Source organism: Medicago truncatula, chromosome 4 (assembly GCF_003473485.1).
Source record: "Medicago truncatula cultivar Jemalong A17 chromosome 4, MtrunA17r5.0-ANR, whole genome shotgun sequence".
Classification (NCBI taxonomy): Eukaryota; Viridiplantae; Streptophyta; class Magnoliopsida; order Fabales; family Fabaceae; genus Medicago; species Medicago truncatula.
Window position 1 is genome coordinate 35,213,996 of NC_053045.1, and position 11,978 is coordinate 35,225,973.

The following is an 11,978-nucleotide window of genomic DNA, read 5'->3' on the forward strand; positions in this document are numbered from 1 at the left end:
ACTTAATTTTTAACATAATCAGGTAATATTTTTCAACTAATATTTTTATCATTAAAAGAAAGATGGACATGTTAGTCTCCATCTTGATGATGATGACGATGATGATAAATCTCCACAATAATTATAATAATGATAATAATAATAATAATCAGAATATTAAAATTCAGGATTTGGATCTCACGTTTCTCATGATTCCTTTTAGAATCTTCTAAAATTCTTCATGTTGAGCTTTATGTCATTTATCAGGGACTCTTATTGTCTAGACATATGCACCACCATGAAGTCATTTGTTTCACAGACTCTTTACATTTCATTGTTCTTCTTCAAGATCAAACTCCAAAATTTCACAAATTTGCTACATTAATCAAAGGCATAAAAAATCTTTACATCAAAATTGGCATGTCTGCATCACCCACACTGTCTGAGAAGAAAATAATTGTAATCATTTTCTTGCTAAGCTATGCGCTTCTTCCAATATTGGTCTCATGGTCCATCAAACTCCTCTAATAAGTCTCTTTAACCTCCTCTACTCGGATTCTATACCTATTTCGATATAATATAGTTTTTTCTTTTCTTATTTTTACTTTCCTTTTTTACTTTTTGTCCTTTAGCTTTGTAAACAAAAATTCCTTCAAATGGAAAGAAAATCTCAAAATTTTAATACTAATTAATAAAAAGCAATTATTTGATCCTTATAAACACTTCCCTTCTTCTCTACTCACACACCACAATACCAATGGAGTTCATTCTGCAATATGTTGAGCCTTCAACTCTTATTTTTCTTCTCATCTCTCTGGCAACTTATGTTGTCTTCTCACTTGGCCTCCATAGAAAAAAACTCCCATACCCACCAGGCCCAAAAGGACTACCCATCATAGGGAACATGTTGATGATGGACCAACTATCCCACCATGGTCTGGCACGGCTAGCTGAAAAGTATGGTGGATTCTGCCACCTCCAAATGGGTGCCATCCACATTGTGGCCGTTTCGACTCCGGAAATGGCCCGCGAAGTCCTTCAAGCCCAAGACAATGTTTTTGCAAACCGGCCTGCCAACATTGCCATCACCTACTTAACATATGACCGGGCCGACATGGCGTTTGCAAATTACGGTCCATTTTGGAGACAAATGCGTAAGATATGTGTTATGAAATTATTCAGCCGTAAACGGGCTGAATCATGGGCTTCCGTAAGAGAGGAAGTCAAGGCAACGACTAAAATCATTGCCTCGAAATCTGGTTCTCCTATTAATTTAGGTGAACTAGTATTTTCTCTTACGAGGAGCATCACATTTAAGGCCGCATTTGGATCCAATTTGAAAAAAGGGCAAGAGGAATTCATGGGAATCTTGCAAGAGTTTTCGAAACTTTTCGGAGCATTCAACATTGCCGAATTTATTCCTTGGTTGGGTTGGTTTAATGGGCAGGATTTCAACAAAAGGTTGGCTAGTGCAAGAAAAGCACTTGATGTGTTTATTGATGAGATTATTGATGATCATGTGACAAAGAGGAAGAAAAACATGGAGAACAAAGATATTGAGAATGAAGCAGATGTAGACATGGTTGATGAACTAATGGCGTTCCTTGATGAGAGTAATGGTGATGGTGCTGCTACAGAAATTTCACAATCAGCGCTTAAGCTTACTAGAGATAATATCAAAGCACTTATCATGGTAAGTACGTACAGTTATATTTTGTTGTTTTGTTAAAAAAAAAAAGTTATATTTTGTTGTTTGAATATATTTTTTTATCAAACAGTATTTACCAATCTTTCATTTCAAAAATATTGATTTTTGTCGTTTGAATTTTTTTATCAAACCAATATTTTATTTCAAAAATATTGATTTACTAAGTTAGTATATTTTTTAGGAAATTAACTATTTAACTATTTAAAATATAGTAACACAAAAATAACTCATAACTTTTTGACCAACATTTAATTATAGTATCTTTTATATTATTATTTTTGACTAAATGTATTTTTATATTATTTTTTGTCTTTATTTATTTATTGTTTTATACTTTTTTGACTAAATATCTTTTTATTTTATTTTTTGAAGGAAATCTTTTTATATTATTGTTTGTCTTAATTTACTGTTTTATACATTTGTGCAAATTATCATCTATATTATTTGTACTCTTATATGTTTATATATTCACTATTATTTTTTCCTTTTCTTTCGTATGTTTTTTTTATGATACCCTTTTCTTTCATATGTATCGACAAAGAAAAAAAATATCCACTATTATTTTTATAACAATAACTAATGCCTGCCTTTTATAGGAGAAATATTAAACTAATCATGTCAAAATTAAAAGAAATCAACATAACAATCACTTGTATTATTCTAAGAGAAAAGATGATGTAAAAACTCTTAAAAGTCACTACAAAAAAAACTTAAACTAGTTAGGAATATTTAGTTGAATATAACAGTAGATATTGATTCAGAGCAACAAAAAAAAAACTCGAGCAATTGGTGTTAGAGAGGGTGCAGAGGTCAAGATACGGTAAATTTTTTTTATTTTTATTTTTTTATGAGGAGAAAGGTCAAGATACGGTAACATAAAAACTATAAATATTTAAAATTCACTATTTGGGAGTCAATTATATTGCGATGAGTCTTTGATAAACAATTTTTTTTAAAGGAAAATAGACAAAATAAACCCATTAATAATAGGGTTGTTAAAAACAAACCTATTAAAAGGGTTGTTGCAATTTAAAAAGGGTAATAGTCATTTTGGTTGTTGTGTAACGAGTAATCACAATAATTCATTAATGTATCGAAATTTTAAAATAGTCTCTTCTGATTGTGTGCACTTCGTTAGTCAAAATAGTCCTTGAATATATAATTCAACCAACAAAGTGCACAATCGAGGACTATTTTAAAATTTTAATACATTGATGAACTATCATGACTACTCCTTACACGTTCATGAATCAAAATGACTATTATACATTTAAAAAATCCGATATAGGAGGAGTAAGATGTTTTAGACAAATATAGGAGACAATAGAGTACGGTCCAATATAAAAAGGTCCAACATAGTGGGCGACTTAGATATGTAGGAGATGCATATATCATATACGCATTGTCTAAAGATTCATCATTGGACTCAACTTCTTGTGCCACTATATCTTCTCTAAGATTACCAAAATGGGAGGAACTATTAGCATTCAACCTGTAATTGGTCTCAATAGTACTGTATTGATTCTAACACCTAAAACAAGTGGTAAAATGACCAAGAAAATCAATCTTATGAGTTTAACAAGTTTCATCATAAATTAGTTTTTCGTACCTATATGATTAATACCCACACAATTGTGACTTGTATTCTTTAATATTTTCATGTCTTTCTATAGTTGATAAAGTTTTTAACGTGATTTATATCTTGGTGTGGGATTGTACTTAATAGTCAGTCAATGCTACCACTACAACTGATGTACTTTCTTGTGTTTGAGTGAGAGGCCTCGTTCAATTATTAATTATTTTTATTTGGACTATTTGATCATAAAAAGAGACAAGAAGTGCAAAAATAGTAGGTAAACACTGTAGCAAATCAAATATATACCCCAACCATCACTTTTTATAAACCCCATTTTTCACCTACCGAAAGGGTGTTATTTTATTTTTTGTCTCGCTAACAAGTTTCCTAAATAAGTCCTCAAATTTCATTAACTATTTCCATCATTCAAATTTTTTGATTTTATTTGTCAGTTTTATAACTTGATTCATAAAGGTAAACAAATGTTTTTAAATGGTATAGGATGTGATGTTTGGAGGAACTGAGACAGTAGCATCAGTGATAGAATGGACAATGGCAGAGCTAATGAAAAGCCCCAAAGATCTTCAAAAGATTCAACAAGAGCTCACCGATGTTATTGGTTTAGGTCGAAAGTTCAACGAAACCGATCTAGAAAAATTGACTTATCTCAAATGCATTATCAAAGAAACATTGCGACTCCACCCTCCAATTCCCTTACTTCTCCATGAGACAGCAGAAGATACTACCGTATCAGGTTACTTTATCCCAAAATCAACACGTGTTTGGATAAACGTGTGGGCAATTGGACGCGACAAAAGCGCGTGGGACGAGCCAGAGAAATTTAACCCGTCAAGGTTCTTGAACGAGGGTATGCCGGATTTCAAAGGAAGTAACTTCGAGTTCATTCCTTTTGGGTCAGGAAGAAGGTCATGTCCAGGGATGCAACTTGGACTCTATGCTGTGGAAATGACTGTGGCAAATTTGCTACATTGCTTCAAGTGGGAGTTACCTAATGGAATGAAACCAAGTGAGCTTGATATGAATGATGTGTTTGGTCTCACTGCTCCTAGAGCTGTTCAGCTTGTTGCTGTACCTAGTTATCGACTCAATTGTCCTCTTTGATTTATTTTCTAGTTGGTTTTATAGACTGTTTCATGATTTTTCAGCCAAAAATAATGTAATTGGGCTCTCCAATTTTAATAAGTTGTAACATTTTAGACTCTTAATAAATATCACTATGTTGTGAATCGTATTTATCAAAATCACTAGCATCACACATTTCAATAGGCCGTAAATAGGAGCTGAGTGTCTACGTTGGCAAGCATATGAGCACAACGATTTGCCTCTCTCGAAGCATAACAAATTGAACATGTCCGGTCTCTACTATGAAATAGAGTATGGATTTCGTTGAGCAGAAGAATCAAAGGAGTATAAATGGTATGGCCTTTCATGACCATATGAGAAAGAGCAAGAGAAAACTTGACTAAAATATATCATTTCTTTTATTATTTAAATGACTTTTTTCTAAGACATTTTTTAAATGAAAGATGTTAGTAACCAAGTCTATAATACATACACACTTTTCATTTGTTAAATTTTATGCAAATCTCACTAAAATATACATCTGTTACTAACATTTAGTGAGACTTGCATATTTAGTGAGATAGCATAATAGCACTCCTGTTTTATTTGTTGAGAATAGGGAAGTGTTACAAAAACAAGCAAAGGTGAAGTATACTTGTTAAATTATTTTCCTTTTCTTAGTGCTTAATCATCATTTGCTGTTATCCCAATGTCACTCTTGTGAATTATTAGATATTAAAAGAAATGAAGTATATAATACACAATTCTATTTCAGTGATCAAATCAAACTACAAAAATAGGAGAAATTAATTTTCAATATTCAAGTTTGATAGTTCATCTTCATCCATCATATGATCTGATCCATTTTCAGTGGCTCTAACACTACAAAACTCGCAAGAAATATTGGGAGGCTTCAAATGCAAGCATTGACCAATCCGTTTCTCCAGCCAAGCAAGTCTTCTTTCAAGGTTCAAAACACCAATATGCAAAATCCGAATGTCATCAACATGCGCAGCTCTGGCAAAAGCCCGAAGCAAAATGTAATAATCAGCATGAGCAACATAGGACAGGGCACCTTTATCCTTCTTTCTGACATAGTGAACATAACCAAGCTTTTCCTGCTTGACACTAGGTGGTATGTAACAAAATCTGTTTTCCTCCATGTCTAATTTCAACTGTCTAATAGCTTCTGGCAAACTTCCTGAGGGATTATCATCACTCAAACATTTTCTTTTCTTCTTTTCCCTTTTAGACGTCTTTCCCACACATCCTTCATCTCTTGACCCCGTTCCGCTAAAAGAAGAATGGTATTGCTTCTCAGATTCTGATGGTTTAGTATTCTGAAAAAAAGAAAAAAAGATATCATCAATGAGAATTTATTTTGCCAAATGCCAAGCAATCTTCATAATGTAGTCAACCCAAAAAAAGGAACTCTCATAAACTAGACATAACATACAGATAGACTTGAGTTAAAATTTAATTTAGTTTGATAAAATATGCTCAACATAATTATCAAAGACTGGACATACACCCTTACGCCCAAAATTAGACATCTGGAGCGTGACCCAACTGGTAAGATAACAGGTGGTCCAACAGATCTAGGGTAGGCTCCAATACCATATTAGGTTTTTATAATGGGTCTAACTCATCCTTACAAAACCGACTTGTAAGGTGAGATGTGTCACTCTTTATAAACTTATTTCATGCCCTACCTTTATCATGTGGAACTTGGGTTTTTCCCAATACTATATAAGCAGAGGAGGAAAGGTAACATGTGGTGTAAGTTTTCCTGATCATCAAAACAAAAGTTGTTAAATATTAGAAGCCTCGACATTTTTGCAGGAAGAAAATTCCTTCCTTTATTCATATGTTTTTGCAAAATTAGCCCATAGACAATATTTCATTCTCCATATTACTTTTTTGTTCTAGTTTGGCGTCGTTCAAGAAATTATGCTGTAACAAATATAGCTTTTTAAATTTCACAGGTAAGAATTAAAAATCTAGATCAGCAAGGCAATTCAACTTCTTCATTGAAACACCCCAAAAAAGACTAGAAAGAAGTTGAAAGTAATTCCAAGATATTCTAATTACAAATGTTTGTGCATGCCTATGTAATAATTCATTCAAGTCTTCAATTACCTCTTCATTCTGATAATGTTTCCATAGGATTTCCATCATATTTGTTTCTTCATAACTCCCTAAAGATGGTTCTAATCCAGCAAACACAACATCCTTACAGTATTTGAGATATGTAGGTAAGTCCTTGGAATACTCTGTCAAAAACACAGCATGTTATGCTAGCTAGATAGTCATTAAACTGTTGTCAGAAATAGGAGGAAAGAGAATATAAGCTCACACAACATAGGTTGAACAAGATGATAAGTAAATAACTTTACCATGGGTGTCTGCAATCTCATTGTATATTGCATGAAGGTGTTGGAGAAGCCCCGTACAATCCAATTCGTGTTTCTGTTGTTCAACTGGATCTTTAGCTGAATCTTTGGCACTATCATTATGAGATAAACTTTTCTCCCATTCTCCATAACCATTGATGTTATACAAAATCCTTATTGCTACCACCAGAACTGATACAACACAAACATGAGTAGGTAGCTTAAAATAATCCTTGGATAAGGATAACCACAAATCTGGAGACATTGACCATTCATAAATGCGGCATGCGTATGGAAGAATCTTTTCAACAGGAAGAGATAATTTTTCAAGATAACGATAAGCTAATGCATAGAAGTTCACAGGAGGTAACTCCAAGCCTATAAACTGAGAAATGGATGAAGCACATGACTCTAGTTTATGTACCGAAAGAGCTCGCTGAGGCCTGAACATTAAACTTGAACTGATAGGACAGGCAACTGGTGGTCCCATGCGGCTTTCAAGTTCGAGAAAAGCAGAAAAATATGGAAGCTTCCCTTCACATGTCCACTTAATCATGTCTGACGGCATGATGGCTTCCCTGGCAATATGACATGCCAAATATGAAACAACAATAGTACAGACTACTGGAATCCTATTCCTTAAAGACCTAAACCATATAAACGCAGCTCGCTGACCAAACATATTGTGGGGTTCTGATTTGTATTTGCCACGTATGTTATAATCTTCTGGTTCTCCTGAAAACAAAAAAGAAATAAACATAATGAATTACAAGATATACTTGAAAATATGTCAACCATCTTCAGGGTGCCGAAAAAAACTATAATAGACACTTGATTAACATGAAACATTAAGGCAAATTTCAAGTCATATCATATTGTTCTTCCCGTTTACGGGCACATATTGAAGCTTTAATAATTCTAAGGTAAGTTGCACCAAATCAGATACAAGATGCAAGTGAGAGTGACCTTCCACAAATCCACAACACAATTGAAACTGTTTTTGCCCAAACATTCATAATTGTAATTTGAAAACTCCATGAACTCTCGAGAAGTTACTCTAGTTGCCACCGCAACTGCGTCCGGAGCATTGGCCTCTGCAATCGCTCTCCATTTCTTCTACCGCTCTCAAACTCACTCATCCAAAACCAATCCCTCGCAAAACGGCACCATATCTTCTTCTCGCGTTAGAAGTTCTGGGGACCCTTTTGACCCCACCAAGCGCAAAGGATACTTGTCTTGGGATGATTATTTCATGGCTATTGCGTTTTTGTCTGCTGAAAGATCCAAAGACCCTAATAGGCAGGTGGGTGCTTGCTTAGTGAGTCAAGATGATATAATTCTCGGCATTGGTTATAATGAATTTCCAAGAGGTTGTTCTGATGACAAGTTACCATGGGCCAAGAAATCTAGGACTGGGAATCCTTTGGAGACTAAGTACCCTTATGTTTGTCATGCTGAAGTAAATGCTATTCTTAACACAAACCATGCATCTGTGCTGGACAGCGGCTGTATGTGACCATGTTTCCTTGCAATGAGTGCGCCAAGATCATAATCCAGTCAGGAGTTTCTGAAGTCATTTATTTTGTGGAGAAGAAATTAGAAAATTCAGATGTTACATATACTGCCTCTCACAAGTTACTTTCATTGGCTGGTGTAAAGGTCAGGAAACTCCAACCAGTGATGAGTGAAATTCATCTGAAGTATGAGGATCACTAGATTTGAAGCTTGTCATGACATGTAATCAACGTTTGTAGTAACTATATTCAAAAATCAGAATTATGGGAAGATGATGACTGTGGCAATAACTTCAAATATATTTGATTTTCTCCTCAAAAAAAAAAAAAAAGATGCAAGTGAGAGTAAAACTTTCAGTTAAATATCAGGTTTCTTAAAAATTAAAAAGAAACAAATCAATACAAACCTTTCATGAACAAGACTATGTAATATCCCCACATATGTTGCAAGCAAATAAAAAATAATAATTAATTCGTACATTATGTTCCAATCAAAACCAATAATATGCATTAATATTCATGTTGAGAAATTGAATTTTTCATACAGAAACAAATAGGGATACACTTATTCTAATGTAGCAGAAATATTAAGGAGGAAACTAAATTTGACATTATTACCTTCGTTCTGCATCTCAGAGTCATGAATTGCTTTATCAGCCCAGTCATCATCGAAAACACCAGTCTTTGAGACAAACCTCAACCAAATTGGTCCAACCAAGCCACATATTAACGGGGTAACCTTAAACTCCTTCACCAGTGCTTCACATTGAAGCTCAATCATCATCTGCAACCCCATTATGTACCGCAACCTTATCTCCTTGTAGTACTGTTCAATGCTTACAACTGTCGAGCCTCCAAAATCTGCGGGATTCGAGGGATCACACTGGGATTGGTCAACATTCTCGGCTTTTACTTTAACCTGGGAATCATCTTCTAGCCCAAGTTTCCGAAGAAAATTGGATTGGGATGGGTTACACTGAGAGATGGGTTGCACGTAAACTGCATCAGTAGGAGCAGCTGTCCTGCGTTGGTGACTGGCCAAGTAGATACCGGCACCGATAGCATCTTCCTCTTCGGCGCCAGTGTCGACAACATCAAGATTCTTTTCTCCACAGGCAGAGCAGTAGTAGAAGCCATCCGATTCCAAAGCTTCACCCTCATAGGTACAGCTTTGACAAGTAAATGTAACCACATCAGCCATTGGAGGAGCAAAACCTTTGCTGGAAATTTTTAGATTTCAGTATTATTCTGAGCCTGGATATACAGGGTTGAGAAACAAATAAGAGAAAACTAAAGAAAAACCCCCCAATTTATCTACTATAATTCAAAGCTTTCAATTTTATACACTAGCATTATTCAGTGAAGTTCCCTAAGTCATAACATTAACATTTATGAACAAATTCGGAGGCATAAACAAAACTAATAAAAAAAAATGAGCAAGCTGCTATTACCTTCAATGGAAAGAGAGTGGAGATTGAGCGAAGATAGAACTAACCAATAGTGTAGCCACAAGGATCAATGCAACTTTGTAGGAAACCATTGTAGAAAATTGAAGACGAAGAATTAAAAATTAGGGTTTATGAAAAAAAAACTATTGAAACAGTGAAAAGATTGAGGAATCCTGTTTGGTTCTGCGTTGAGATGTCTCAAACGTGCGTTTTTCGCTGCAAACCGGATTTCATAGCATTTACCATGTGTAGCTTTTGCGTCTGGCTACAATCAATTTTATGGAAGTCTCATCATATTTTACAGCTGTACCCTTTTCATGTTGCGCTGATTTCTATCTGTTGTAATGTGCTACAGTGCCCTGTCTAAAGTTTAGGGAAGAGGAAAATAATGGACTTTTTTTGGTAATAATGAAAAATTGAAAATTGATCTACATAAAACCCATTTTGGTAATTTCCACCTTTGAATCAATTTTGACACAAATGTCCAAACATCATCTTACATACAAATCACTTTTGCTTTGATGTAACCAAACATAAATCACTTATAACCAAAATCAATTTTCGTTGTTGCGTAACCAAACACAGGTTTAGTTGTTGTTTGTAACCGCGTGGTGACGCATTCTAGACTCGGATGTTTGTAAAGAGAAAAATATTTACAATGAAATCATGTCCTATTTTGTAAAGAGAAAAATATTCACAAGAAAATATATTGATCTATTATAAGGTAGGGATGGACATGGCTCGGTTTGGGATAAAAATTGAACTGAACCGAATTGAATTGTTTGATAAATTTAAAATTATTAAACCGAATCAAATTGTTTGTATTTTGAACTAAATCAAATTGTTTCAAACCAAACCAAACATAAATGTTATCATTGATATCGTTGAAAAAAATATAAAAAATCAAACGGAATCGAATTTTAGAAAATTTTAAAATTGAACTAAACTGATTTGAACCAAACCAAAATATTTCAGTTCTGTTCCAAAACTGTTAGTAATGGTTCATTTTTTTTTGTTTTGTTCGGTTCAGTTCAGCAGTTCAGTTCGGTTTTTTTGCTTTATTGCCCACCCATAGCAGCGGGAAGAGGAGACGTGAGGGAACGCCGACACAACAAGGTGCTATCGTGGGATGGACGGCAGCCACGACAAAGTTTTCCGTCGGGTGGTTAGGGTTCTTTCATAAGATGAAAGAGAAGGAATGAAATCATTTTCTTTATGTTTTGTTTTTTAATGGGATAATTTATGCTTGTTGGTCAGATTGGGAATAATGTTTTTGATCTCGAAGTTCTTAAGATTCGTTTGATACTATTCACTTCTTCACGAGGTTATAACTTTTTGGAAAATGCTATCTTGTATCGTATAAGTTAAAAAATCAAAGGCTTAATTGCACTTTTGGACCCCTATCTTTCCAAAAGTTGCGGTTATGGACCCCTAACTAATTTAAATACAAAACAGCCCCCTATGTTTTGATTCTTTGGCAGTTTTGGACCCCCAAGGCAAAAATAAATAAATAATTTGACACGTGCACCTCACTTAGGGTGCCACGTCAGCGTTGACCGAGTCAACAATGGACTGGGGGTCCAAAACTGCCAAAGAATCAAAACATAGGGGGCTGTTTTGTATTTAAATTAGTTAGGGATCCATAACCGCAACTTTTGGAAAGATAGGGGTCCAAAAGTGCAATTAAGCCAAAATCAAATACTAAAGTTTTTTTTAATACATCTAATACCTTAAAAGTTTCAAAAGTTATCTTTTCAATATTAAGTTTGTCTTTTAATTTTATTTTTACCTTCTTAACTTGTATCTCCAAAGGACGCAAGTTAGCATGATCCAACTTATTTTTATAGTTTATAGCGATTTTTTTATAAGTTAATTCAACTAATTTTTACAATTTTTAAATTATTTTGACAAGCTAATTCAACTGGTTTATAAGTTATTATTTGTTTATCTTAATTTTACTTGTGCAATCTTAATTGGAAAAAACAATAATTAAATATATAATTTTTATGTTATTCCATACTTATAAATTAGCTCAATCTCTAATTTTACCAAACAATATAAATTCAATCTTTTATAAAAAAGAAAATATAAATTCAGTCAACTAACTTATCTCCTATCAATTATAAAATAATTTATTCACTATAATCTCTTTTTTTTTTTTAAGGATATAATCTCATTTATTATAAACTAGCGTATTATTTATTCACTGTATTTTACCAAACAAAGTCTTTGTCTAAGTAAAAAAGACTAATCTTCTTCTTTTTTTTTTTTTTTTTT

General features: G+C 33.8%; 2 protein-coding genes and 1 pseudogene across 4 annotated transcripts; 2 read left to right on the plus strand and 1 right to left on the minus strand.

The window, feature by feature from the left end:
* The first annotated feature begins 207 nt into the window (after nt 1-207).
* Nucleotides 208-4,488, plus strand: LOC11440199 (cytochrome P450 84A1). The gene is made up of 2 exons (XM_003607010.3): nt 208-1,672; nt 3,765-4,488. The coding sequence occupies exons 1-2, from the start codon at nt 737-739 to the stop codon at nt 4,383-4,385; spliced, it is 1,557 nt and encodes a 518-aa protein (XP_003607058.1). The 5' UTR covers nt 208-736; the 3' UTR covers nt 4,386-4,488.
* A 552-nt stretch (nt 4,489-5,040) lies between these two features.
* On the minus strand, nt 5,041-10,071 carry LOC11437670 (TATA box-binding protein-associated factor RNA polymerase I subunit B). Of its 3 annotated transcripts, XM_039833318.1 has the most exons (6): nt 9,705-10,071; nt 8,872-9,507; nt 6,743-7,474; nt 6,486-6,619; nt 6,059-6,135; nt 5,544-5,686 (listed from the first exon to the last, which is right to left on the minus strand). In XM_039833318.1, the coding sequence occupies exons 2-5, from the start codon at nt 9,452-9,454 to the stop codon at nt 6,064-6,066; spliced, it is 1,521 nt and encodes a 506-aa protein (XP_039689252.1). In that variant the 5' UTR covers nt 9,455-9,507; nt 9,705-10,071; the 3' UTR covers nt 5,544-5,686; nt 6,059-6,063. The 3 variants fall into 3 exon arrangements, with proteins under 3 accessions (XP_039689251.1, XP_039689250.1, XP_039689252.1); XM_039833317.1 differs by lacking the exon at nt 6,059-6,135 and having other exon boundaries at nt 5,041-5,686; nt 8,872-9,473; nt 9,705-10,068; XM_039833316.1 differs by lacking the exon at nt 6,059-6,135 and having other exon boundaries at nt 5,041-5,686; nt 9,705-10,068.
* On the plus strand, nt 7,776-8,461 carry LOC112421333 (deoxycytidylate deaminase-like; annotated as a pseudogene).
* Nucleotides 10,072-11,978: the final 1,907 nt, after the last annotated feature.